The sequence below is a fragment of the Geosmithia morbida genome (assembly GCF_012550715.1).
Source record: "Geosmithia morbida isolate 1262 chromosome Unknown scaffold_13, whole genome shotgun sequence".
In the NCBI taxonomy this organism is placed as follows: Eukaryota; Fungi; Ascomycota; class Sordariomycetes; order Hypocreales; family Bionectriaceae; genus Geosmithia; species Geosmithia morbida.
Window position 1 is genome coordinate 119,949 of NW_023336200.1, and position 26,931 is coordinate 146,879.

At 52.4% G+C, this 26,931-nt stretch overlaps 10 protein-coding genes across 10 annotated transcripts; 4 read left to right on the top strand and 6 right to left on the bottom strand.

Moving 5' to 3' along the window:
• Nucleotides 1-212: 212 nt before the first annotated feature.
• GMORB2_2391 (Zn pept) lies at nt 213-1,274 on the bottom strand (the record flags this gene model as incomplete). The annotated part of the gene is made up of 4 exons (XM_035464371.1): nt 213-535; nt 592-746; nt 834-1,121; nt 1,261-1,274. 4 exons carry the CDS (start codon nt 1,272-1,274, stop codon nt 213-215), a joined length of 780 nt encoding a protein of 259 aa, XP_035319557.1.
• Nucleotides 1,275-3,017: 1,743 nt separating this feature from the next.
• Nucleotides 3,018-3,380, top strand: GMORB2_2392 (uncharacterized protein; the record flags this gene model as incomplete). Its single annotated transcript, XM_035464372.1, has 1 exon — nt 3,018-3,380. One exon carries the CDS (start codon nt 3,018-3,020, stop codon nt 3,378-3,380), a length of 363 nt encoding a protein of 120 aa, XP_035319558.1.
• Nucleotides 3,381-4,739: 1,359 nt separating this feature from the next.
• On the top strand, nt 4,740-5,327 carry GMORB2_2393 (NADH dehydrogenase (ubiquinone) 1 alpha/beta subcomplex 1, acyl-carrier protein; the record flags this gene model as incomplete). The annotated part of the gene is made up of 3 exons (XM_035464373.1): nt 4,740-4,994; nt 5,082-5,211; nt 5,281-5,327. The coding sequence occupies 3 exons, from the start codon at nt 4,740-4,742 to the stop codon at nt 5,325-5,327; spliced, it is 432 nt and encodes a 143-aa protein (XP_035319559.1).
• Nucleotides 5,328-6,297: 970 nt separating this feature from the next.
• GMORB2_2394 (Zinc finger C-x8-C-x5-C-x3-H type (and similar)) lies at nt 6,298-8,402 on the bottom strand (the record flags this gene model as incomplete). The annotated part of the gene is made up of 3 exons (XM_035464374.1): nt 6,298-7,932; nt 8,004-8,122; nt 8,279-8,402. The coding sequence occupies 3 exons, from the start codon at nt 8,400-8,402 to the stop codon at nt 6,298-6,300; spliced, it is 1,878 nt and encodes a 625-aa protein (XP_035319560.1).
• Nucleotides 8,403-11,817: 3,415 nt separating this feature from the next.
• Nucleotides 11,818-12,201, bottom strand: GMORB2_2395 (bZIP transcription factor; the record flags this gene model as incomplete). The annotated part of the gene is made up of 1 exon (XM_035464375.1): nt 11,818-12,201. One exon carries the CDS (start codon nt 12,199-12,201, stop codon nt 11,818-11,820), a length of 384 nt encoding a protein of 127 aa, XP_035319561.1.
• Nucleotides 12,202-13,493: 1,292 nt separating this feature from the next.
• Nucleotides 13,494-15,176, bottom strand: GMORB2_2396 (Purine-cytosine permease or related protein; the record flags this gene model as incomplete). The annotated part of the gene is made up of 4 exons (XM_035464376.1): nt 13,494-14,217; nt 14,298-14,699; nt 14,757-14,924; nt 15,064-15,176. The coding sequence occupies 4 exons, from the start codon at nt 15,174-15,176 to the stop codon at nt 13,494-13,496; spliced, it is 1,407 nt and encodes a 468-aa protein (XP_035319562.1).
• A 756-nt stretch (nt 15,177-15,932) lies between these two features.
• Nucleotides 15,933-18,769, bottom strand: GMORB2_2397 (chromosome transmission fidelity protein 1; the record flags this gene model as incomplete). The annotated part of the gene is made up of 4 exons (XM_035464377.1): nt 15,933-17,207; nt 17,278-17,985; nt 18,049-18,513; nt 18,602-18,769. 4 exons carry the CDS (start codon nt 18,767-18,769, stop codon nt 15,933-15,935), a joined length of 2,616 nt encoding a protein of 871 aa, XP_035319563.1.
• Nucleotides 18,770-19,232: 463 nt separating this feature from the next.
• Nucleotides 19,233-20,099, top strand: GMORB2_2398 (large subunit ribosomal protein L27Ae; the record flags this gene model as incomplete). The annotated part of the gene is made up of 4 exons (XM_035464378.1): nt 19,233-19,264; nt 19,489-19,597; nt 19,683-19,772; nt 19,881-20,099. 4 exons carry the CDS (start codon nt 19,233-19,235, stop codon nt 20,097-20,099), a joined length of 450 nt encoding a protein of 149 aa, XP_035319564.1.
• A 767-nt stretch (nt 20,100-20,866) lies between these two features.
• GMORB2_2399 (cell division control protein 7) lies at nt 20,867-22,419 on the bottom strand (the record flags this gene model as incomplete). The annotated part of the gene is made up of 2 exons (XM_035464379.1): nt 20,867-21,981; nt 22,065-22,419. The coding sequence occupies 2 exons, from the start codon at nt 22,417-22,419 to the stop codon at nt 20,867-20,869; spliced, it is 1,470 nt and encodes a 489-aa protein (XP_035319565.1).
• A 551-nt stretch (nt 22,420-22,970) lies between these two features.
• Nucleotides 22,971-26,807, top strand: GMORB2_2400 (condensin complex subunit 1; the record flags this gene model as incomplete). The annotated part of the gene is made up of 4 exons (XM_035464380.1): nt 22,971-23,706; nt 23,783-24,048; nt 24,136-26,550; nt 26,637-26,807. 4 exons carry the CDS (start codon nt 22,971-22,973, stop codon nt 26,805-26,807), a joined length of 3,588 nt encoding a protein of 1,195 aa, XP_035319566.1.
• Between the last annotated feature and the right edge of the window lie 124 nt (nt 26,808-26,931).

The following is a 26,931-nucleotide window of genomic DNA, read 5'->3' on the forward strand; positions in this document are numbered from 1 at the left end:
TGCCATACTGGCCAAACTCGACCGTGATACCGTACACCATACCCGCTCCGCATGTCTTCCCGCTGTAACATCAACTCATGGCGTAGTCGCTGCTCGATCCGCTGGTGGGATACAGTGACACTCCTGGTTCGGTGTGGTACGTAGTGCCCCCGGCGGCAGTCGTTTCTTTGGCCATGGGCATCGTGACCCCCTCTTCAATGTCCAGGTCCAGATCAGATGTGCTCCTTGTACCGGCTGTCGACGGGATCCGTCCCCATAAATCCCCTCTGTCTATCGTACTCCGGGTTGCTCAGCGTCTGTTCGGGGTCCTGTCTGCCTGCATTGTTGTCGCCCCAAGCGTACAAAACTTTACCGCCGTACGAATGGAGGTCCGCCATCCACGAGAGCGTCTCGTTGAAGCTGGCCAGGATCCATTTCACAGCCCGTGTCTCAGGCTCCGACTCGGCTGGCTTGCCGTGGTAAATCTCCGATACTAGTCGACCGAAGTCACCGTCCTGGACTAAGGCACGCCCCGATTGAAGGCCGCCTTGTAGTCCTACAAAAAGTCAGAGTTACGGTTGATTTCCACGCCCATGGGCTGTCGGTTTTTACCAGTACTGCCCCTCAGCTGCGAGAGTGGCCGTCGGTTCTTGCACCAACATGTCCCTGTGGTTTGGTCGTACGCCACGCCGTCCGGGTTGGCCAGAGGGAGGATGACGGTACCAGCCGTCAAGGCATCTTCCACATCCAGCACCAAGAATTCCTCCCTCCGTACATAAGTCCCAAGCCATGCTCATAGGCGTCTAGCAGGTCGGCCACAAAGTACAGGACGCGATCAGGCCCGCCCCTCTCACATGCGCGAAATCCCGCTCATGATGAAGGCCCGGGGACCCAGAATGCCGTTGTCGCCACTCCCATCTTCGACTCTCACAACCGCCCCCTGCATCCAGCGTCCTTCATACGTCTTGAACGGCGGTCTGGGGAGCTTCACCTTGTCAGGATAGGCAGCTTGGAGACCAGCAAGGCCCAACGTCACCTCATCCACGCTGAGAATGAAGTCCTTGTCAGAACCCCCCATGCCGAGTCCTGTAGGTGCGATGATGCCGTGCTCGAAACAATTACCGGTACCAACGGCAAAACTGCTGAATGAACGTTTTGAGAGAGACGGGGACCAACGAGACCTGCTAGGACGACCGCCTGGATGGTGGTATTCTCTCCCGGCCTCCCTCTACTCGGGTAGGAGGCAGGACGTTGCGCCGAGAGCAGCAAGTAGGGCGAGACCAAAGGAGCTTCATTGCTGATAGTTGTAAAGGGGGTCAAGGTCAGCTTAAGTGAGGAGAAAGTATATTACAGGTACCGGTGTAACGAATAAAACAGGGACGCACAAAAGAGAAAAAGAAGAGGGGGGGAGTGTATGTGTATACTTGAAGAGGTGGAAGCAGAGGTGATTTCTCGAGCATGGTCGGTGAGATCAATCGTCAGGGCGATCAAAAGACGTTCATCTCCCGCGACAAGGCGATTCAGCCTAGAACGTCTGCCCGTCCGGTGTCCAACATTGGAACTCGACCCTGATGATCGACGTGTTGAAACATGGCATCATCCCTTGTACGGTCTACAGGTTCACGAATCCACGGGTCCCATGGTTCCGTTGCATCTGCCGGTGTATCTGCCTGTGCAGTGTGTCACCGAATCATGTTGTGTCTGCTGTGTCTGGTCGATTGAGTCTAGAGATTGACAAGGTTTCTTGTTGGTTTTCCAGGGCATATTATTATCCTTCTTATTCTCCTTTTGACTTTGCCCTGTATCTCAGCTGTTGGGGTGAATAAACCATGATCAGAATCTTGTCGGCAATTGATTCTCTTCGGTGTAGAGAACTGCCGTGTCGGTCCATTCGGTCTTTCACCGGCAAAGGCCCGTGGACTCGTAGTCTGTTCACGCATAATCCACCTTCCAGGACGAGGAATAATCTACAAGACCCCGCCTTGGAAAAGCAGAGGCAGCAGAGTCAAATGGCTGAATAACGGAGGACGATTATCAGACAGGTCGGGACAGGGGAAATTGCTATATTAGGAGCAAAAATGTCAAGACAAATCGCGTCGAGGTTATCGAGTCTAGTGTCAGTTGTGACACGCCGTAACGGCCCGTGAGGCAGGAATAAGCCTTCCTACATGGGAACCCTTCTCACCATGTGCAAGTTTCCTGGCCTGGGCTTCGTGATATGTCTGATGCTTCATGACATCAAGGTGGCCAACGTGAACACGGAATCATATGGAAATGATTGGGCGATTTGCCGTAGCATTTCCTCCGTTCCCCCTATGTCCCTTTCAACTGTCTTTCCCTCTAACAGCTCAGTTATTTGAGGTAGACAAGGGAGTTGATTAGTCCTTGCCTCCTCTCTCTTAGTATGTCAGGGTAACACTTGGATGGCAGAGTTTTGAGACACAGAGTTGGAGGAAAGATTGAGAACTACAGAATAGAGAGTTCCGGAACCCATGCGCTGAACAAAGGCAAAGTCGATGCATGTGCTTTGTGTTCTTTTTGCCATCGGTTGAGTTGAGCCAGTAATTGTAAGTGATGCTGTGTCACCAATAAGTTGCGGGCGGCTTCCATTGCGGGGGTTTACCTCGAACGACAGGGATGGTGTAGTCCGTACTCGTCCACGTCGAATCCGAGCTAATCGCCGACGTCTTTCAGGTAGAAAAGATAAGAGATAAAGACGAAGAAAAGTTCGGCCGGGCTTTTTTCCCCTCTCTTTCTTTTCCCACATCGTATGAGGAGTCGTCATCGTCGTCGGGTGCTTGCTCCATGCAAGCCAAGCAGGGATTTGGACACAGTGGCAGAAGAGCTCCGTAAGCCGGCGATTTTATTGTAGGCGTTCAGTTACCCCGCCTGCATATTGTTCATTGTACTCCGTACCGCCCGGTTGATGCCCATTGAATGTAAAGATTGTCGTACGTGTCCAGGACACACAAGTCGTACATGCATCTTGGACCAGACAACAACAAGCCAAATCGGCCTCGTATCGAATCATTCGAATCATGGCTTCCTCGGTCTTGATCACAACGGCCTCCCTCGTGCTCTTGGCCCTCCTCATGGTCCACATCGCTTCATTCACCGGCCCGGCAGGCGTGACCGAGAGGGTGCACAACACCATCGACGGCGGCGTCTTCTCCATGCGCGGGGTAGAGGTTCCTCTGCCGTCGTCGTTTACCGGCATTCCTGCTATCGACGGATGGCTGAGCATCGTCGTCGTCGTCTTCTCCCAGCTGCAATTGTACCCTGCCGATCCGCCGGCTTACTGGCAGTCGCTCGTCTTTCTGACTGAGCTGGCGGGCGTATATGCCATCTTCCTGGCCGAGTCATGCCGGGATGTAAATCGGAGTACCGTCCTGAGATGGTGAGTCTTTGTCAGTAGCCATAGCCAAAACGGAACTGTGCTGATTATATCGGTCCAGGCCCTCCGTCCTCTTCTTCGTCGGTCAGCTCGCCACTGCCGGATTATCTTTCCCCATCTTCCTCATCATCTTATTAATTCAAGTACGGAGACGACGGAGTTCTTTGCAAGATGACGGTACCATACCCACTGTTCAGTCTGCTGCACTGTTTCCAGCTGTAGTCATCGGTTACTACGTACCTCACTTCGCCTCGTACCTGCACCCGAGCTACGAGGCCCGCATTTGGTGGTGTTGTGTATGGCAGTTCTACCCCGTCTGGGGAGCAGTTACCTTCTGGCTCTTCTCCAAGGTTCTTGGTCCGTCCGTGTCCCAGCAAAGCAGCAGACAGATAAGACTCGGCACTGCTTTTTCCCTGGCCGTGGTCAACGCAGCAGTATACCACTGGATGCTATGGGGCTCTGGGCTGTCACTGGTGGACATGTTTTTTCCCAAATATTTGCTGCAGTCGCCGCCAACCCCAGATGCCTTCTTTCGCAACCTGCTCCAGTATGACTACATATGCAGCTTCTCGGCCGTGTTTGTTTGGCTGTCAGTCACGGTAGCATCCAAGGAGCAGCATGTGACTTGGTACTGGGTTGTCGGCTTGGGGGTTGTCATGAGTGGTATTTTTGGATTTGGATCCACGATGCTACTTCTGTGGACATGGAGGGATGCTCTGGAAAGCGATGAGATTTCTGGTGGGAGAAAAGAAGAGAGCACTAAGACGCGTGCATGGCTTGATATAGAGTAAAGAGCAGGTTGATGAAATGCATGTACTACAGTGGTGGTGAAGGTGGTGATGATGACATGGAATGTAGCACATTCAAACATAGTAGCAGTAGCCACCCCACGTCGTTCCTTCCCGACGGTTGTCAATTTTCGAGCACCCCATTATAAGAGCCCCTCATTCAGAAAGAACAAACAAGCCCCCTTCAAACACCCCGGAATCAGAAGGAAGGAGCTCCCCCCTCCCCCCAGCTTCCTCTCCTCGCGTTGCCGGGTAGTCCATCGGCAAACAGTGGGCCAATTAGAGCCACCACCAATCCGATGAGTCATCCACAAAACTGCCTTCACGTGATACTCCCATTGGTCAGACCCTTTTCCAGCCGACCCCCGTAAGCCCCCGTAAAGCAACCAAATCTCTGGGGATCCAGCTCGTTACTCCGTATCCGTAGAATCGCGAGAAATTTATCCCTGTCCGCCTCATCCATCACAATTACTACCTCCCCATCAACCTCCCACCCAATCTCCTTCCTTCTCTTTCTCACTCTCTCGATAGAAAACTTCTATAGAACCTCTTACTCCTCACAGCCCTCCTTCGCAAACATGTTCCGCTCCGCCTTCATTCGCTCGGCTCGCGCCGCCGCCCCTGCCATCCGTCCTGCTACCCTCCAGCGCACCTTTGCCAGCAAGTCCGTCTTTGCTGCTGTCCCCCGCGCCTCCGTCGCTATGGCTCCCCGTGCCCCCGCCATCCAGTCCGTGAGGATGTACTCTGCTGGTGGCGCCCTGAACAAGGAAGAGGTCGAGGGTCGCATCATGAGCCTTCTCCAGGGCTTCGACAAGGTCAACGACGCTTCCAACGTACGTGCTTAATCCTCCCCCCGTATCAACCAGGCAATACCCCCCTTCCTTTGTCTCTCTCACTTGTACTTACCTCTCGCTCTACAGATCAAGCCCTCCGCTCACTTTGCCAATGACCTCGGTCTCGATAGTCTTGACACCGTCGAGGTCGTCATGGCCATCGAAGAGGAGTTCAGTATTGAGATTCCCGACAAAGACGCCGACTCTATCCACTCCAGTATGCTCTCTTCTCCTCTCTTTCTCCGTCTCTGATTCTTGATAGCATTCCTGCTAACACCCTCCCTAGTCGAGCAAGCCGTCACCTACATCCTCAACCAGCCCGACGCCGCGTAAATAATCCCGATAATCGCATATAAGATTCCCGCTCTTCCTTATCGCCGTCTAAAATTTCCCTGATCCCGATACATGCACCCCAGCTTTATGCCATATCTTATGGTTTTCCATATATGAGTACAACACGCCCTAGGTAGTTTAGGCTGAAGGGAGGGCGGGACAATGGTGAATACTATGGTCGGCACGGGAAAGGGTGTGTTGGAAGTTGAAGTGGTGAACAGAAGAAGAAGCCAAAAAAACCATGTCTTTCTACTATAGAGAGACTGGGGGTCATCCCCATTGTATTAGTGTATAGAAAACAAGCTCCTTTTGTCTGATTCTTTACAATGTCTGTTTTGAACTAAATGCGCAAAGAACAGGCATGCTTCTGGACTCTGTAATACTTAATTGATCCTTAACCCGTACAGTTTCCCAGAGCGTTACCAACCCCTATAATCATTCATTATTGAGTGCTAGACAAACGCCACCAGAACCCAATGTATTATTGACCCCCATGGTAATGTGTTCCCGTGTAGTAAATACCAAGATGTGTCCAAGTATCTCAGGAAGTTTACAAGCCCAGAGGACCGACATCTAGAGAGAGCGGAAGGGAAAAAACAAAAGGAGAAGAAAAAAGAGTAGAGAAGTAGAAGAGTTATAGAAGAAGAATGAGAAGAAGAAATAAACAACCGAGGATTTTGCATTTTGTCTTTCCATTTTACCAACGAAACTGTCTTTTCATGTACCAATGAAACCGAAGACCAAAGATGAAAGGAGAAGGAGAGGGTAGAGGAAGAAAGAGAAAAAAAAAGAACAAGAAACATGGCGCCATATCCGAGTATAAAAGCCGAGATGTAAAGAAGACAGAACGTAAAGATCATACACATATTTCTTCTTTTAGGCGGTCGCTTATGACAAAAGGGAGTAAACATCAGAAAAAGGAGGGAAGAAAAGAGAAAAAAGAGAAAAAAGGGGAGGGCAATTGTCATGATCACCTGTCTGCATCCTTGGTTTCGCCCTTAGTCGTCCCATTCTTAGCACCAGACACGGCAGAAGCATAGCTGCCACCCCATCCACTGCCCATGGTGATGCCAGACGATCCTCTCTTGTGGGACTTGATAGTAGCAGCATCGTCTTCCTCCTCCTCCATGCTAAAGACAAAGTCTGGGTCTTCCTCGTCGATGGGCGTTGTCAGGCGGCCCGTGACCGAGGAGCTGATGCTGCCACTCGAAACGTGACGCTCCATATTACGCTCCTTGCCGGCCGACGAGACTGAAACTGGTGTCGTCGTGGCCGTGGAGTGGCGGGCGGCCGACGGGTGGAGCAGTGGGTTGTGGGGATTGCTGTGGTTGCTGCCGTGGTTGTGGTTGTTGAAACTGTTGCCGCTCCCCGCAGGACTGATGGCGTCATTCAGACGGCTACACTGAAGCTGTTGAGACAAGACCGACATGGACTCGCTGCTGGAGCGCATGCCCGTCGAGGGTCGGCGCGATGAGGCTGAGGAGCCATTGACACCTCCCATCTCCTGGGCCAGCGTCGAGTTACGCAGAGGGCTGCCGACGTGGCCAAAGGCTGAGGGCGCGACGCGGGCTGACCTGGATAGGTCATCGTCATCCTTTTGGCGGGGGAAGGCGGGGCCCCAACGACCAGGGCTGGTACCAATGGGGCTTCCGTACTTGGAGAGACCATCAAAATTGGAATCGTCGGCGCGGATGGATCCTCGACGGGCTTTTTCGGCCGGGGTAAGCAGGTCCTGTAGGTTCTCTGGGACGTAGTTCTCGGGGACGTTGTCGTTAGAGTCGTCAAACGCAAACCCGGCCTCCCAGTCGCGATCAACGGCCGAGGTGGCCTTAGGCAGGCTGGCACTGACCATCCTGGGCCTGGCGGCAAGGCGCGACGAGTGCATAGTGCGCTTGCCGAAGTACTCGTCACCTATGCCGCCATACTGCGAGTTGGTGGGGCTGCCAGCGAGAGGGGTGGCTAGGTACTCGGAGCCAAAAGCCGATGTGTGGAGGAGCTTCAGCGTCTCAGAGGTGCGAGAGTCCTTGGCGTTGTTCAGAGATGATGAGGGCGACTCGAAACCAAACTTGGAGGGGACCGACGAGGGCCAGGGTGCGGCAGGAAAGAGAGCGGCATAAGAGATGCCGTTAGAGTCGAATGAGGCGGGGAGGGGGGCGTCGAGGATGGACAGGCCCTTGGCGGTGCTGCCCATTGGCGAGAGACCGAGATAACGCGAGTCGTCATCGCGGGGCGAGCCATAGTTGGAGCCACCGTTTCGGGTGTATGGGGGGACGTCGATGACGGGGCCATTGTCGTGGCTGGGTTGGCGGCCAAGGTGACCGGGGTGATGGCGGTCGTCGTAGGCAAAGGGCGAGGCATGGTCGTCACGGTAAAGCGAGTTTGTGAGAGCGCTTGACGAGGTGGGAGGTCGGGCAGGCGAAGGGCTGTGGGGACCGCCAGCACCGACTGGCGTGGCGGCCGAGTTCGAGGGCGTCGGCGAAGTCGGGCTCTGACCGGGAGCAAGTTGCCCGTGGCCTATAGTGACACCGTTCTTGCCATAATTAATGCGTCGGCCGTCGGGGAGGACGTGGATATTGGCGCACTTGGGTCCAAACTTGCAATTGCCCTGTTGTGGTAGTTAGCAGGGCATGGGAGTGAGGTGGGGAGATGGGAGGGGGGGGGGGGAGTTTCTCTTACTTTGGCAAAGTACTTGCAGACCGTCTCGGCAGATGTTCCCAGGTCGTGGCTGAAGGGACAGGCGTTACCAGCCTGACATGTTCCCTGGCGGAAGAACTTGCAAGGCACGTGAGATGTATCTGAGAAGATTGTCGGATCGTCAGTTGGGAGCGTGGGCTAATGGAGGTAATTTGGAGAAGGAAGGAGGAATGAATGGCGAAATGCAAGTGGGGGATAGAGGGGAAAAGAGACAGAGAGAAAAAAAGATGGAGAGAGAATGGGACATAGAGACGTACTTGGAGGGCTTCGAGGGCCGTCAAACCGTGGGGGCCCCATGGTAGCAGTAGCAGCACCGCCGCCGCTGCGTTGGCCGTTGGGAATATTGAGACTCCCGGAGCGCATATGGCGATATTCGGGCATCGTGGGAAGGTCCCGGGAGCCAAGACGATCTCTGTTTGCGTCAAGGCTCGAGCGGATTGTTTGTAATACTGGATCCCAGGCAGCAGGGATGAGGGGTCGGAGGGCTTCGACGGAGCGGAAGGTGGAAGGCGAACGCAGGATAAGACAGCAATGGCGAAGAAGGGAGAAAGGAAAATAGAAGAAAAAGCGATGTCAAGATGGATTATGGACGGACGTCGGCCGAAGAGAAAGAGAGGCAAAAAGCTCCGAGCCTGAGCGTTGATCGAAGACGGCGATTGTCAAGGCAAGGCTTGAAGGCTCCCAAGGCGGGGCGGGGGTGTGTGGCATGTGGGTGCCTTTGGTCTCGCCGGTCTTTTTTGGTCTTGTCGTAGTGAAATCGATGTGTGCCGGGCGTGTGATCTTTCGTTATAGAGGTCGAGTCCACTGACGGGTCCACTGATGGCGCCTTTTTTTTTTGTGTCTGTAAATCGATAGACAGGGCTTTACCTGCATCACTAATAGTAATAGTGAAGTCTTAGTACCACGGATGTGAGAAGCGTGTGGGCACTGCTGGGCGTATGTACAGATGGAGTATTTCTCTCCAGCGTCAACATAATATTCAGCTTGCCAAGCCAGTAAGAGACAGATGATAATTAGAGATAAGGTCCGTACTGATCTTGAAATATTGGAGAGGCTGACGAGGTGGCTATCGCCAAGTCCTGGAAGAAGCAGGATATCCCAGATATATTGCCGTCGGCGGTGGGATATTACGGTACGACAGCTCTGACGCAGGGCCCTGGTGGCACAGGAGCGGCAGGTGGGGTTGATTCTAGCTGTCTGGATGCCACTGTTCACAGAGTTCCTGTGCCCGTACAGATATGACTGTAATAGTATGTATCGGAGAATAAGAGTGATATGGCAATGATGAAAAATGAAAATGATGAAGACTATGGCGCGTTCGTTGAAGATGTGTTAAGGGTCAGATATTATCACCACCAAAAGTATTATTGCAGGTGGGATTACAATGGTATGCGAGGCTGTACGGCACACGGCAAGTGCCAGGCGTCTGACGACCCGCACCTTCCTTCCCATCACCTACATATACGTACCCCGTCCTGGTGTCATATATCGCGGGCAGGTGGTGCGTTGCAGCCTGGTCATGCTTCTTTCCATGCCTTTCTCTCTCTCCGTCTCTTCTTCCTCCTTTTCTTCCTCTTCTTTTCTTTTATATTTAATCTGTACAGCTCTTCGCCTTTGGAATTAGTCATATTATGACTAATGCTGGACTCTTCTATTCTCCTCCACATCTCCCCGTCTCCCCCAGGCTCTTACCAGCTCTCGTATTTGTCGTCATTCAACACCATCTCGTGCCAATATTACGGAACCCCCAGTCGATCCTGCTGGACTCAATCTGACTGCCCAGTGCCCACTGACCAAGAAAAAAACGGATATTCTTTGCCGACCCCGACTCGGACCCATTCCTCCCCCCCTGGATCAACCCAGCGTGAGAACAATCGTCCCCTCCCCTCTCCCATCTTTCATCATCTCCATCTGCCTCGCCTGACCCATGTACACATCACACGACAAGAATTGATCTGGTGGCTGAGACATGTCGTCACGTCCTCTGTCACGCCGCACTCCCCGTGTATAGTTTTTTTCATGTTCCGGAGTAACAGGCTGTAGCCTGCTCTGTAATCTCCCAGTTGCATCGCCACTCGTCCATTGTCCAGTCAGAGTTCTTTGTATCATCTCGGACGTGCCCTGCTTCTTCGGGGTATAGCAATGTTCGTTCAGTTTGACTGTGGAGATGGGCACGATCATCACGAGTGCTCAGCCAGCATTCATCGAGCTCAGCCTCAGTAGCGCCCATCCCAAGCTGAACAAAAAGCGGCAACCTTGATGCCAACCATGGGATTTTATCGCGGGGGTCGTCATATTCTCATCGAGATCAAACTATTGGTCTGGATTAATGATGGTTCAAGTACGAGTAATTATCTACGTATCCGGACCTAACACACGCCGGGGTTACCCTTGTCTCCTTCCGTATATTCCGACGGCCCTTAGCATTTGGCACGTCCCGAGCCTCGCTCCCGTGATCATGTCAAGACGAATCCCGTGTTGCACTGTTATTTGTCACCAATCAATCATTCTAGTACGAGTACTCCGTACACCGTACTTTGGGGGCCTGTCCCTGATATCCGTCATGTACGTCATTTTTCGATGTTTGACAAACGCAAGTTCGTAGCACTTGTATCATATGAGCACATGCTTGTTTCTCCGTCCCTCTTTTCGTCGTTTAGGCAGTTTATAGGGTAGCAAAATAAGCAGGAAGCAGCACGTCTCCTACTCATAAGCAAAGAAATCTTGAAACACACACAATCGGGAGCATTTCTGACAGTAGAAAACGTGAGAGACGGGTAATGTATATATTCTAAGACGAAGAAGAAAAGAAGAAATTGACACAGATAGGAAGACAATTGTTTGAGTATTAGTATCAATCAATTACATCTACACCATGCAAAAATATACACTATAACTCTTCTCTCGCTGAATGAGTCAACATGAGTAATTGTGAATCAGTCTGGCTCACACCGTGCGCAATGGTGAATCCTCCCCACAATTACCCGCCATGTGCAAGACTGAGATAGACCCTGCACAACTTATGCATAATTCCCCCAAGTGAAGAGGATACTGCGCCATCGTTAAGCAAATGAGATATAAATGAGCTCCGAATATACTAGAAGTAAGAGAAAAAGAGAGAAAAAGGAAATGGGCAAAGACATAATTGTTAGCAAAGGCTTTAGTTCTTGAAATTATCAACAAACGGGTATACTTGTGATGCAGAATGAGTCATTATCTCTTACGGCGAGATACCAAGGAGGAAACCATCATGAAGGATCATCATGAGGGTGAAGAGAGATAGGAAAACTAGTAGTTGTCGATGTATATAAATTTTTGGTATAGACACTAGATCTGTGAAGAAGAAGGAAAAAAGAAAGTCAAATCAACTATCCGATGGAGATGCTTGGGCATGATACCGGAACTCTCAAGGCCCAAGATGAGTATTGCCGTGGTGTAAGTCTATGATGGCTCAGCACGTCAAACTCCAACCAGCTAAGTGATGAGACGAACAAAATTTGATACAAATGCAATGATTTATATGAAACCATGCAAATCGAAAGGAAGAGAACGACATCGTCTGATGCTTCAACGACTGCCTCGTTGTGGCTATGAGGAAAAAGGGAAACAATCGTTCGCTATCTAGTATGTCTACAGGCCCAGAGAATCAAAGCTGACATATCCCCCATGCCTGAGCTAGGATAGAAATCACAACCATTGAATCGTCAGACACATCCCTTGATCCTTTCTATCAATCATCACTCCTTTAAAGACAAGCAGATATAATACGACAAATAAAAAGCAGGCAGAAGCAGGACTACTTCTTTGCAGACAACACATCCCGCAAGGCACCAACCTCAGCTTCTCGACGAGCCAAACGAACACGCATATCGTCACGCTCGGATGTCATCTCCTCGAGACGACGTTCAAGATCAGCGAGTCGATCAACGCGGCGTTGGCGATATCGTCGAGCAGCCATGGTGTTGCGATGGCGTTTGTTCCAGGGGTCTTCCTTGTCGTTCTTATCATTCAAGCATTGTCGAGCTTTGTAAGGCGACTTATCAGACGAGGTTGACTGAGAAGGTGACGAGGAATTTTGATCAAGGCCATTGGCAGGAGTGTTTTCCGCAGATACCGATGATACCACTGTTGGCTGGAGTGGGCTTGGCGGGCTGACCGGGTTGGACGTAGAATTGGACATGGAACTGGCCACGCGGTCAAATGGATAGTAATCTATAACCATTTTTAGTACCAGCAGATTCCAACCGATCAAAATATAAGCAGCCTAATAGAGTTTGGGGGGTCCGATACATACCACCTCCCGTGCCAAGGTCCGTCTGCGGCCCATCCAGTGACGACATGGTAGTAGCCATGACTTGCTCTCCAAAAAGCATGTTGTCCTCGGTAGAGTTAGTTCCCATATCTGGATCTAGAGTCCTCGGTTGTAGTATTTGAGTTCCGAAGGGGTCTAGACCGAGAGAAGTCCAATCAAGGTCGTCGGTGGTTATTTCAAAGAGATCCGTGTTCTTGATGTTGTCGTTGTTATCAGCGTAGTTACTGGTGTCGTTTAAAAAGGTCTGATGGTCCGAAAAGGTAAGATCTGTGTCGTGGGGTACGGTTTCGTTAAAATCCAGAGTCTGAGCCCGGTGGTGATAGCTGACACTCTGCGAAAAGGAATCTTGCTGCTGTTGGTGTTGATATTGTTGGTGACCTCGTTCCTGTTGGAACCCGTCAAAGTTTTGATGGGACGGGTTCCTTGGGTTGCTGCAGCCTGTAGAATGAGGGACCGCGGAGTACAGCTGTTGCTGATGCTGATGAGAACTGGACCGCCATGGGAGCAGAGTAGGGCGCCTCTCCCGCTGGAGAGAGAGGCTGGCTTTCTTTACAAGCTGATCAGGGGAGACGGTGAGCAGATTTGCTCGGGGGGGCACGCGGATGAGGAGGCAAATCTCATCCGACGGTGGATGTTTGGTATGGAAAGAGAAAAGAGGAAGAGAAGTGAAGAAGAGAAGGAAGGAAGATGCAGCTTATAAGGTAAGGTGGGGTAAAGTCCTTCTAAGCCATAGTGTGTGTGACTTGTACACACAGTGTTGTTTTTTGCAGGTTTTATGCGGCGTAGTAGAATCACCGTGTGAGTCACGATTGGGAAGGCGCAAACAACCACATACCTTTTTTCCCCTTTTTGATTGTATGATTCGCCAATTGGTGTATTGAAAATATGGAAGGAAAGATTGTAGTACGGACTAAATCGGAAGGAACGAGGGGGACAGAAAAGCGGAGCGCGTGGCTTGCGGTGGGAGTGATGAAATCATACTACACTCCGCGCAACATGACCAGTTTTACTGTATTTACGAGTTCGGAGTACGTAGGGTGGAGCCTTTCCTTTCTCCTTTCTCCTTTCTCCTGTGATTTTATTCGATTTTGTGGTTTCATTTGAGAAGGCTGTGTATCATGCTGGGATCTATTTTGTTATATCGTATATGAGAAGAGTCATCACCTCCCTGTCAATCGAATTTCCAACTTGCGCAACGGCACATAGAACAAGGCGCTTAACATAAAGGCCACCTCGAAGCCAATGTCCCCCGTCGTCTCCGCAATAGGTCCCGTCCACCAGACCTGCTCCATGCAAGGCACCACGAGTCCAAACGACAAGACACCACTGCCCAGCGCGGCAACGCCAATGGGCAGCCTTGACGTGTCGCTCCAAACACGGTGGTCGTAGGCCTCCTCGTAGGGGACGGGGCCACTATCACCGTGGTACTGGCGACGAAATACGATGTGGTCCACGGCCGCGATGCCCACATACGAGGCAGACCAGTAGCCGATGAGGGCGATAAAGTTCTCAAGACTGCCAAAGAAGTTTGACGCGACGGCCCGTACTGCAACGGGGATAGCAATGGCCGTGACCACCAGGGCAAAAACGTAGCGGGGCACACGGACCATCCACGGCACCAAGGCTTGGAAGTTGAGCGTGATGGCGTACATTGTGCTTGCGGCGTTGCCCAGTAGCGTCAGTGACAGGACCACGATGACAAACTTGCCGAAGCCACCTGCCGACGACACCATGGCTGCCAGCACGCCGCCCACCAGCGTCTTGTCGTATGCGGCCTGCCACGACGGCACGTTGGGTAGCGCACCCGCTATGGCTGCACCGAGTGTCATGAGGGGGACCGTGGGTATAACCAGGCCTGAAAAGGTGTATATGAAGACGCGCCATCTGCAAGGGTCAGTAACGAGTCACATTGGTAAGAGTGAGAGAAAGAGAGGGAGGAAGAAAACGAGAGTGGGAAAACTCACGACGGAACTTTGGGATCGAAATACGTCGTCAGATCGCTGGATATGGCCGCAAAAGGAATCATGTAGCTAGCGACAATCATGCCGTAGCTCATGATGGCCCCGGGAGTGGCCGCCTGCGCGGGAGCGGCCTGCTTGGCAAGATCGTCTCCACCACAGCCTGCGGCAATAGCAATGGCCACGACGGCAGGGAAGAAGGCGTACGTCTCGTAGTAGTGTAGGATATCAAAGCCGCAGAAGGAGATGAGGAGGGCCAGCAGGGCGATGATGACGATTCCGGCGTCGGGCGTTAGGTTGCCGTCTGATACAGCGGATAGACACTGCCCTCCCACGATGCAGATTATGACCATGAAGCCAGTCAGTGTAGCCAGGTTGAGCAGGACGGGGACAGAGACGAGGTAGCGTCTGAGAAGAGGTTAGCCACGGTACCACGCTCAGAGACTCTTGATATTCGGGGCTCACCCAAAGCTAAATCTCGCTTGAATCATCTGCCTCATACCAGTCTTTGGACCAAACGTAGCCAGGTAAGCCGGTGCCACGCTGGAGAGAAAGGAGAAGAAGAGGATTACGAGTGATGAGTCTCGAAGTCCAAGGCCATATGTACTGGGGCCAAGCAGACCAAATAGAACTCTTTTGATCAGTTAGCATCTCATGTACGGTATACATATACTTGATATATATACATGCATAGCACTACTACTAGCTGTACAACACGTGTATGTGTATGTTGTATAGACAGAGACAGAGACAGAAAGAGAGATGAACATACCCAAGAATATTCATATTCATAGAACACCATATAGTAAATATATTCCAAAATCGCGTCGACTTGCGTTCTTGAGCAGGGAGAGGTTCTATGCCCTTGGCTTCGACACGGCCCATGAGCAGGACACCCTCTATCTTCTGTAAGAACCGAGGTGTTCTCCGTCCAGCTTGTTCCCAAGTTTTGCTGTTGTTATCGTCCGCTCCAGTCCTAGCCGTTGGTTCTCCATTGCCACGACCATCTTCAACGTCTCGTCTCATAATTAACGTGACTCAATCTCCAGAGCTGCTCGCCCCCTCCCAAAAAAAAATGGCCGAATGAATGAGGCTTTAAGCGAGGATTTTTGACTCTCTCTCTCTCTCTCTCTCTTCTCGTGCACCGTAAGTGACAATAGTGCGCGTTTGAACTGATAGGCAACGTCGCATTGTTGAGTCTTTAATTTGTTCTTTTTCTATAATAGATAAAAAGAAGAAAGAAAAAATATTGCCAAATGGAGAAATTGGACCGCATACTCCGCTTAAAATCTTGATGTGGCGGGTGGCGGCTCTACATGTACATGTCTGACTCACTTCAACTACTAGTAACAATATTTACTCCACGAACGGAATTCTGTAAGATAGATGAATAATACCGAGGACAATTTATTCTTCCCATCGCCTCTCAACCCACTCGAATTGGTCTCGATGAATTTGGTTAAAGGAACATTGTGTGGTTCAATTATTGGAGCTCGCATCACGCTGAATGTATCACGTGACCACGTACGTCACCGTACATACACTGTACATATACACAAAGGGCTCAACATCTTCCAGATCCATCGATTGCAGACATGCAACCGTCATTGGCAGAACCATTGAAAGACCATTATCAAGATATCACCTCTTCTCCCGAAAGAAGCCACCCAACGTCCCCATCAACCCACCAAGACCTTTATGCTCACTTCCTGTCTGCATCCCTGCCCTGATCCAACCCGGCAATTTGCTGCGTATCCTGTCCGTGCCGAACCGTCTATCCACGAGCACAATGGCAGCATAGTCGTTTCTGTGTCGGATCGCCCTGCCGACGCTCTGATTGACGGCACGCATGCATGCGTTTTCGTAGAAATCACGACTGGCTTGTTTAGCCCTTGTTCGGGCCTCCGTCTCACTCATCTTCTTCCCATCTTCACCTTCGCCGTTGCCCAGGAGTCGCGTATACATTGTCGACTCGATATATTCAATCTTGGCCTTCCAGTCTGGCGAGGCGATGTTTGGATAGGGAAGTCCGACAACCATGACGCACCGGCCCAGCCGGTCGGAAAAGTTGATGCCCTCTGACATTTTGCCGCCTACCACGCTCAGCAGCAGTGCGCCCTTGCTGCCCGATTGGTCAAGTATGGCGCGCGAGTAGGAATCCAGCACCTCGTCGTTCGAGGAGCCCTTGCTCTCGCGGAACACGGATTTACGTGCCTCCAGTCTTGACCAGACTGTTTGCCCTTCGCCCTGCTGCCACACCTTGACCACTTCGTCGAGGTAGGCGTAGCTGGGGAAGAAGACGACGACGCCATCCGGGATGACCGAGCAGCCATTCACCAGGGCAAGGCCCAGCTTGGTAATCATATCGCGGTCCCCGCGTCGCTGGAAACTGAATTCGAACGGCGCTGCTCCGGGTGTCATTGACGCCAGCGTCCAGACGCACAGGTTCTCCTTGGGTATGACATGTCCGCAGCTCAGCGTCGTGATCCTGGTCTGGTCCATGGTAGGGAAGAGGTGGTCCTTGTAATCGTCGAATGGGGACATGGTGCCGCCAGCCAGAATGACGGCTCGTGCGCTTGATGCAATCGATGAGAAGGCGTGAGTGGGCGACAGTAAGAGGTATGACAATCGCAGGTTCGGCGACGTGTTTTCTCCTGCCGTCTTTTCGTAGAAGATGCGTCCCTCGGAACTGAGGTTGGTCAAGGCCACGAGAAACGACACGAGCGAGTGTAGAACTGGGCTGCTGCTGTGTCGAGATGTTGCCTTCGGGTCCTTTTCGCTCTCTACGTGCGCCACGTAGCTCTCAATTTTGAAGGCCAGCTTGGACTCTTGTATGTACTTGATCAGCTCGTACATGTTGATCTGGTCGATGCCCTTGTGGCGGGTCAAGTCATTTGGGTCGACGATGCCGTGTTCCTAGAGACAATCAGCACCACACCACACATACAAACGCACAAAGGGAGCATCATCCTCTGAGTCGACACACCTTGAGCTTGATAGCCCCCTCCATCCATTCTGTCAGCCCCTCAATAACTCTTCCCACCCTGCCCACGTTGACACGGTTCTCGCCCTTGAGCTTCTTGCCAAACCGCTTGACATAGACGCTTAGCATACACCTCGCCCTCTTCATGTCGCTCAGCTGAATTTCTGCAGTATGGACATTGGCTATAGCGTCCATGATGTTGTGCGCCTCGTCAATAACGACAACATTGCCCTCGAGCTTGATGCCCAAAGCCTCGCGTGCACTTTGCTGCAGGAGGAGCGGGTAGGGCAGCGTGACAATCTCGGCGCCCGGGAGGGCTGTGCGGGATGCGTAGTAGGGACACACGGCGAGGGACTTGCCCAGCTGGTGGAGGTCTTCAATGTCTGGTATCGACGCCAATGCGGAGTCACGAAAGTCGTTGGTCTGCGAGAGGAGTTCCTCTTTAGGCACATAGGGACACTTCTTGCCGAACTTGGGCTGCTGTAACTCGGAGCATCGGTCGTTAATGGCCTGAACGGAGCCCAGTCTTGATACGGATGGGTTGATGCAGAGCCTTTGGCGTGATGATAGCGGGAGGAGCTTGACGGTCTCGTTCTGTGGAGGGGCACCATCTTGTGCCAGTGACTTTGGCAACGATGAAGGAAATGCTGGACGTCGAAGTTCGGTGATGAATTGTGACAGCTGTGAATGCGTACGCGAAGTGTAGTATATCTACAAAAAGATGTTACCATTACCGCGCCGATGATTGCGTATATAGATGGATGACAAGCACACCTTGATACCTTCTTCCAACTTCACTTCCTCCTCAGCAGCTCTGGGACCTTTGTATTTACCAAGGCCAATCTTGGTCAATATCTCCTTTGACTCTCGACTGAGTCCAGACAGTGGGTCTTGTAAATCGTTCTTGTCATTACTAGTACTGTCCAGTAGCCATTCGGCGTCTTCGTCTTCGGTAGAGCGGTGTGATAATGTGCTAGTTAAACCATCTTCAATACGACGACGTTTGCGAACACGTTCTTCCAGGGCCCTCTCCTTTAGACGTGCAGCTTCAAGACGCTTCTCGCGGTCCTCCCACTGACGTAAGAGTTCATTCCGTTTTTGTCGCAGAAGCTGATCAATCATCCATGACGGTTCATCTTTATACGCCTCACTGGCTTGCTGCAGGGTAGCCTCGTGAGCCGAGGACTTGTGATTGCGCAACCAGGTCAGAGTCGCGCAGATGAGAGACAGAGACTTGCCCTGGTAGAGGGGAAGCCATGGTGTCAGATCAGTTCGACAGGGTTGATGCTGGTGTGTCTACTGGTGACAAAAAAGATGTGAGACCTACTGTGCCCGTCGGACTCTCGAGGATACCGACTTGTCCATTGCCAGCCTCCAGCACATCGTAGACTGCCTTCATAAACTGCTCCTGGACATCGTATGGCGTGAGTGGGTGGTGAAAGTCGAGATTGCCCAGGCTTGCGGCGACGCCACCGACTTCTACGTCGGTACTCATCTTGAGCAGGTAGCTAGTAGTAACACTGCATAATTCATTGTTGATGCCGCCTGGATGGAGGTACGGGACGGTGTACAAAAGAAAACAATGGGACTCTCAAAGGGGGGCCAAGCAACCAAGCAACCAAGTAAACGAGTGACGTATCATTGGCTTACTCACCGAGGCTGCACCGATATTCTCAAAATGGACACCAAAGCAGGTCCATATGTAGAAATGAGCCCAAAATCACGTGCTCCCCACACAGAGAGAGAATCAGGGCGCCGCTGACAAAGTCCATGCACACAAACATAAAGCCCCACCCAAGAAAACCATCCGCACAACTTCTTAGGGCAGAGCAACCCTTGAGAGCAAACTGCCGAACTTTCTCCATTCTCAGGTAGGGCAGCGCAAAAAACATATTGCCCACGTCCTTGTAACCTGGACGCAATATTCCGGAAAGCGACAACAGCCAACAACCGTCGCCATGCCTACCCGCACCCACAAGTCCCGCAAGCTGTACGTTGTACTCACGATGGCTACATGTTCCCTTTGCTCTGTGTTTCCGTTTCTTTTGTGTCCCTCAAAAAAAACGACGTTGCTTCTCTGCTCGTTTGGAGAGAGAAGGCAACAAATGAGGGACGACGGGGTAGGGGAGACACAGGAGAGAGGGACATGATAGACATTATTCTAAAGAACACGAATGGAAGAACACAATGGACTGACTCTTTTCTTTTCAACAGCCGCGGCCACGTCTCGGCCGGACACGGCCGTGTAGGCAAGCACCGCAAGCATCCCGGAGGTCGTGGTCTTGCCGGTGGTCAGCACCACCACCGCACCAACATGGACAAGGTTCGAAATTTGCTCTCCAGCGACGACGCACTACGTGTGTGCAAGATGACAACGGGAATACTGACAGGTTCTTTTCTTTATACAGTACCACCCTGGTTACTTCGGTAAGGTTGGTATGCGTTACTTCCACAAGGTTGCCAACCCCTTCTGGAAGCCCGTTATCAACCTCGATAAGGTACATACTCCCAACCTCTCCAATAGCAGAAACCCGTTTCTTCTCGAAGATCGCGAATTAGAGGACTCGAAAATGTGAACACGAAAAGCGAAGACTAACACCTTACAGCTCTGGTCCCTTGTCCCCGTCGAGACCCGCGACGCCTACATCCAGGGCGAGAAGAAGGACACCGTCCCCGTTCTCGACCTCCTTCCCCTCGGCTACTCCAAGGTCCTCGGAAAGGGCCGTCTTCCCGAAATCCCCCTCGTCGTCCGCGCCCGCTGGGTGAGCCGTCTGGCTGAGAAGAAGATCCAGGAGGCCGGTGGTGTCGTTGAGCTCGTTGCTTAGATTTCCCTCTTTTGTGTTATTTGAGTAAACGTTTTGGCTTCAATGGAGTATCGAGGAAGGAACAAAAGGAACAAAAAGAAAATGGGATGACGGAGAGCACGAGATGACGAACTAGGCATTGAGATGGGAAAAATGACCGTCTCTCCCAACGAACAGAATCACCTGGGTCGCATGTATAAAAAAGAGTGCGAACTAGGTTTTTTTTATCACATCAACAATCAAAAAAAAAAGGAAAAGCCCAATAGAGGCGAAAAAAGAATATGAAAGTTTTCTTTGTTTCTTCTGTTGAAAATCTTTTCCCTTTGTCTTGCCTCCTTTCTCCCCCTGCGCCCTCAAGTCTGTCTCATACTGAGACCTGTGGGATAGATGTTTTCCTCATTCATTACAGATAAACAGAACTCTTCTTTCTACATGGTGGAAACGGGGTTTTGGCGTTGTCGGCTTCTAGCCTTGCATCAGGGGAAAATTGTTGAAATGGAGTCTTTAAACGATGAAAAAAAGAAGCAAATTATTTGATGATCAAGCATGAGAATTGGGACTTGTCATCAAATCATATATCTCTTCAATGCCAACCCTCCCATGTCTCATGTATATATTTACCATCGTCGTAACGTACAAAGCTGACCAAATGAACGCCTGTATATATGAGAACAAAGTCTAATATCAAGCCCCATTCCCATGACATATCACAACGCATATTTCGTTCACACCACCCAGGCTGGTATATACATAGTGCTAAAATAGAAAAGACGGGTGTCTACGATGATTTAAGCATTTAGCATGTCCATTTCGTCATCATCCCCAGGCGCATGGTTTGTTGGACGTAGAAACTCGTGCTGTAGGGCCTCCTTGGCCGTAATACGACGACTGGGATCTAAATCCATGCATCGCTCAAGGAAGCTGATGGCCAGCTTCTCCTCATCGGTCAGGGGCTTATCGTCTGTCCTACAGGTGCTCCAGAGGATGATCTTCTCAAGGGTGAAGCCCTGGGTACCGACGGTGGGGATGGTCGTCTCGAAGACGCATCCGTGCAGCAGGCCGGCGGCCTTCATCTTGCGTGTCCCAAATATGGTGGCAATCTCAATCATGGCCTCGACGTCGTCGGCCGAGTTGAAAAAGGGGAACCGCTTGGACAGGATGGTGAGCAGGATGACACCTGCCGACCAGATGTCTATGGCCGTCGTCTGCTCGGTGCACTTGAAGAGTACCTCGGGGGCGCGGAAACCCCTGGTACCGGCGCGGTTGGCGCGTCTCGATGGTCGCGTGTCGTTTTTGGGGTAGCCCGCCTGGTTCTGGCCCGTGGCAGACTGGGCCCAGACCGAGTTGGCCTGGCGGGCACGGCGATTCTCGCGCACCTCGTGGCAGAGACAGGGTTTCGTTTCGGTACCCTCGTGCTCGGCAAGGCCAAAGTCTACCAGCACGCCGTGCTGCGTGGCTGGGTCGTAGAGGAAGTTGGTGGGCTTGATGTCGCGGTGCAGGATGCGATGCTCGTGACAGTTCTTGAGGGCCGTGAATAAGGAGCGCAGGTAGATGGCAATGTCGGGGATGGTCATGTCGCGGAAGTAGGAACGGAAGTCGCTGTGGCGAAAATAGGGCAAAACGGCAATGACCTGGTCTGTCTGGCGAAAGGCTGTGATGAGAGGGCACACCGCCTGGCAGTTGCGCAGATCGTTGAGGAGTTCCAGTTCGTTGAAGATGCGCGAGGGGGACGAAGTCACATAGATCTTCTTGATGGCCACGTAACGAGTCGGTCGACGGGGTGGGTTCTGGTGCCGACGCACAGGTGGTGACGTCCACTTGGGCACGCCGATCTGGTCTGTCCACTCGTTGTTGTAGTAGTCGTAGAGCTTGTCCTCGGCCTTGTATACCGTTGAGAATGTGCCTGGAGTGATACATCAAAGAGTCAGCTGGCAAGACCAACAGACAAGATGTCCGTCCAAGTGCCGACATTCAGATTAGACAAACCTTCGCCGATACGCTTGATGAGACGGTACTTTTTGGCAAAGCTGGGGAAGTCCTGCTCTAGCTTCAGCATGTCGGCCATGACTCCCTGGTCAACCCTCTCGTCTTCTGAACTCTCGTACTCGTCATCTCCCTCCTCCTCCTCCTCCTCCTCTTCCTCCTCCTCCTCTTCTGCTTCTTGCTCGGTGTATTGGTCTTGGTGTTCGTCGTGGCCAAGTTCTTCCTCTTCTGTGGCTACAGCAGACATGTCATCTTCAGTGGCAGCTAATGCATGCTCCTCGTCAATCAGCTCTGTTTCTTCAGTCCTTGCATCTTCGTGGATGACGAACTGATCACCAGTTACAGCACCGACTGCCATGGTTAAGAATCGGAGGAGGGGGGAGGAGAGGTTGCCTTCAAATCAGACTGGAAAGGGAAGAAGAAAAAAAGAAAGGATGTCGAACAGAAGAAGCAGATATGCCGCAGACAAGGGTGGCAATGCTCTGCACATGTAAAAAGAAAAGTCAATGAGTTTGTTGTAGGGATTAATAACTGATCAAAGCGCAAGTAAGAGGCGCCTTGCTAAATTTGACGCGCTTTTGCTGGTGCCGCTTTTGGGCGTTTGGTGGAGTGGATCAATTTACAAAATGGTGGGGGAAAGGCGCGTCCCAAGAAAACAAAAACAGTCGTTGCCAGGGTCTCGACGGTCAACGCCAAATCCACCATCATCACCACCAACATCATCGCCACATTTCTTTCCCTTTACTAACCACTCCAGCCCTTGCCAGAGGCAGTTTCAAAGGACTATTGTCAACATAGGACCTTTTTTTCTTTCTTTCTTTTGTTGAACTGTTTCTCTCTTTCTTCCTCTCCCTCCCCCCTAGATCAACCCCTCTCCTGTCACCCCCGTTGGTGACCCCGAGGCCCATCATGGGGACCATAAACTTTGACATCAACGATGCCCTCAGGGACTACATGTCCGACCCCGCGACTATCCCGACCCCTGAAGCCGATAGCACCCTGCTCGACTGCGAAAATGAACCCGAAGCCCTGACCAACCAGGTCCTCAACCCGGTCCTGAACCCTATCGTCGATGCCGTGGCCGACAACCCCGACGCCATTATGCGTGCTGCCAATATCGACTCGCTGCAGCTCCTCCTAAAATACACTTCATATCTGCCCACACATGCCCTCAGCAAGGTCTTTGACTTAGTCATGAGCGGTCTGAGCAGTGAGGCCGATGCCGTCCACGGCGACATTGACTCGCCCGATGAGGAGAGCGTCCTGTCACATCACAAGCAGCTGCTCGAGATTTACGGCTTCCTTCTGCAATGGACAATTGCTGCCGTCGAGACCAAGGCCGCCGAGAAGTCGTCTACTGCCCCCGTCGCAAGGGGAAGAGCCAAACCTAAGAAGGGCGCCAAGGATGACGCCTGGGACTCGACAGCCCAGCTGCAGTCCGCCCTAGACATTATGTGCAAAGTCATGAAGCTCAAGCTCTCCAAGATCTTCCTCACGACCAGCGAGAGGGATACTTTTATTGGTCTGCTCACCAGGCCCGTCTACATGATTCTCGAGAGCGAGCAGCGCGCAAAGAACACCTCCATCAGGATGCACTGCTTCAAGGTTCTGTGCATTGCCGTCAAGCATCACGGCCATGGCTATGGTAGGTTGTTTTTCTTTTCCTCAGGTGATCTGATCGAAGGAAGAGAGAGGAAGGAAACAGTATTAACCTGCCACAGCCGCTCAAATCAACATCATCCAGAACCTCACCTACTTTGAGCATCTTCCCGAACCCATGGCCGAGTTCCTGCATATTCTGGCAGAGACCTACGACTACCCCCAACTCGCCGACGAGGTGCTTCGTGAAATCAGTAACAAAGAGTTCAACTCTAACGACACCAGGGGACCCAAATCCGTTTCCACCTTCATCACCAAGCTCTCGGAACTCACACCGCGGCTGGTCATAAAACAGATGACGATGCTTGCAAAGCAACTAGACAGCGAGGTGAGCCATAAAACTTGCATAAGCCGCATCCCACGTGATGGGCACCTCGTATAAGCAGGGCCAACCGAAAGCTAACAAGCTTCTTAGTCATATACCCTCCGTTGTGCCCTCATCGAAGTCTGTGGCAACATGATCTCCTACCTGACCCTCCAGGAGGAACCCCACGAGAACCATAAGACCCAGCTGAATGCCTTTTTCGATGTTCTTGAGGAACGCTTCCTCGACATCAACCCCTACTCCCGCTGCAGGGTCCTGCAGGTGTACATGAGGCTGTGTGAGCTGGAGCAAAAGTTCCCCAAGCGCCGCCAAAAGGCTGCTGAGCTCGCCTGTCGCAGTCTCGAAGACAAGAGCAGCAATGTTCGCAGGAACGCCATCAAGCTCCTAGGCACCCTGATCAAGACGCACCCCTTCACCGTCATGCACGGCGCCCAGCTGTCCAAGAAAGAGTGGCAGGCGCGCTATGATAGGGTCGAGGAAGAGCTCAACGCTCTCAAGCCGCCTCCCGGTGTGCCCGAGTTTGGTGGCCAGGATGCCACGGCTGTCGACAACGAACTCCTAGACGAGGCTACGCAGGTTCAGTCACCCCAGAAGCCCAGGGACATGACGGATGAGCAAAAAGCCGAGGCGATCAAGAAAGCGCAGGAGGAGGCGGCCACGAGCGAGGCCATTGAGAAGCTCACCCTTACGCGCCGGTACTACACCGAAGCGCTCAAATTCATAGACGTGCTGCACGAAGCCACGGGCACCATCTGTCAGCTCCTGGGATCGAGGAATAAGAGCGAGGTCATCGAGGCCATCGACTACTTCGAGATTGGCGATGCTTACGACATTGAGCAGAACAAGGTTGGCATTCGGCGCATGCTGCGTCTCATCTGGACCAAGGGCAACAGCGATGAGGGCAAGGGCGTCCAGACACACCTGATTGACTGCTATAAGCGACTCTTCTTTGAGGCCCCCGACACATTCAGCTCTAATGATGCCGCCAACTACATTGCGCGTAACATGATCAGTCTGACGTTTGGCGCCACGCCCGCCGAGCTGACGTCGCTGGAGCAGCTGCTGTCCACCATGATGAAGGGCGGCATGATCTCCGATGTTGTCATCAACAAGCTGTGGCAGGTGTACGGCGTGCAGAAGCGTGAGATCTCGCGCACCCAGCGACGCGGAGCCATTATTATCCTTGGCATGCTGGCCACGGCCAGCCCCGACATCGTCGTGGGCGAGATGGAGACGATGCTGCGCACAGGTCTTGCCGCCCACGGCCGCAACGACCTGCAGCTGGCTAAGCACACGTGCATTGCCCTCAGGAGAATCAACCCCACGGGCCGTCAGGCTAGGGAGTCAGCCGTCAAGTTCTCGCGCCTGCCAAACGACCACGCTGTGTGCGTGCGGCTAGCTGCCATCACCGAGGTGCAGTCGGACAGCAAGGAGTGGTACGGACTGGCTGAGCAGGCCATCAGTGCCATCTATGCTTTGGCCAAGCACCCAGACACCCTGTGCTCCGAGATTATCCGACGCAAGACCAAGATGGTGTTTGGCCAGCCACCGTCGAGACCGGCCTCGCGCGACGGGACGGTGCAGATGACGCAGCAGTTTACGCAGAACCTGGACCCGCACCTATCAGATCCCACGGTGACGCAGTTGGGCGCCCAACTGGACCGGCCCAAGAACCGGGAGAACGCAATCAAGCTGTCGCAGCTGCTATTCATTGTCGGCCACGTAGCCATCAAGCAGATTGTGCACCTGGAGCTATGCGAGCTCGACTTCAAGCGCCGCAAGCAAGAAAAGGAAAAGCAGGCGGCCGCGGGAGCAGGAGGCAAGGACGAGGACAAGGGGGAGGCCGACGAGCTGGATCTGATTGGTGGCACGTCTGAAGACGATTTCACCGAGGCCATGGCACACATCCGCGAGCGCGAGCTCCTGTACGGCCCCAACTCGCTGCTCCGCTTGTTTGGCCCGCTGGTGTCTGATATTTGCGCCAACAACACATCGTACGCCGACAAGCACCTGCAGGGTGCGGCGACCCTGTGCCTGGCCAAGCTGATGTGCGTGTCGTCCGAATACTGCGAGACGAACCTGCCCCTACTCATCACCATCATGGAGAGGTCGCCCGATGCCATTGTGCGGTCCAACGCTGTCATTGCGCTGGGTGACATGGCCGTCAGCTTCAACCACCTGATTGACGAGAACACCGACTTCCTGTACCGCCGTCTGGGCGACTCGGACGCCTCGGTCAAGCGCACGTGTCTAATGACACTCACGTTCCTCATCCTGGCCGGCCAGGTCAAGGTCAAGGGACAGCTGGGGGAGATGGCCAAGTGTCTTGAGGACGAGGACCGACGTATTGCCGACTTGGCGCGCATGTTCTTCACCGAGCTCAGCAGCAAAGATAATGCCGTTTACAACCACTTTGTCGACATGTTTGGTCTTCTCAGTGGCAGTGAGATGAACGAGGAGAGCTTCCGCAGAGTTGTCAGATTTCTTCTTGGCTTTGTGGAAAAGGTTAGTCTTCTTTTCTGCATCTCTCTCCCACCATTTTCCACTTCGTTCCCCCTTTTAAGAATACCCTCGACTAATATCAAAAACAGGATAAGCATGCTAGACAGCTGGCAGATAAGCTGGCAGCCCGCCTGGGACGATGCGAGACGGAGAGGCAGTGGAATGACGTGGCCTTTGCTCTGGGTCTGCTACCGCACAAGAATGAGGAGATTACCAAGATGGTGTCGGAGGGATTCAAGATCATTCAAGCAACGGCGTGAATGTTGGCAGGGGAGCGTTCTGGAAGGGTGTGTACATTCAATGGGACGATAACGGCTGTATATATGGGTTAGATACGTGATGACGCTTGATTCCCCGGGCATGATGCCATTCTTCTTGTTTACT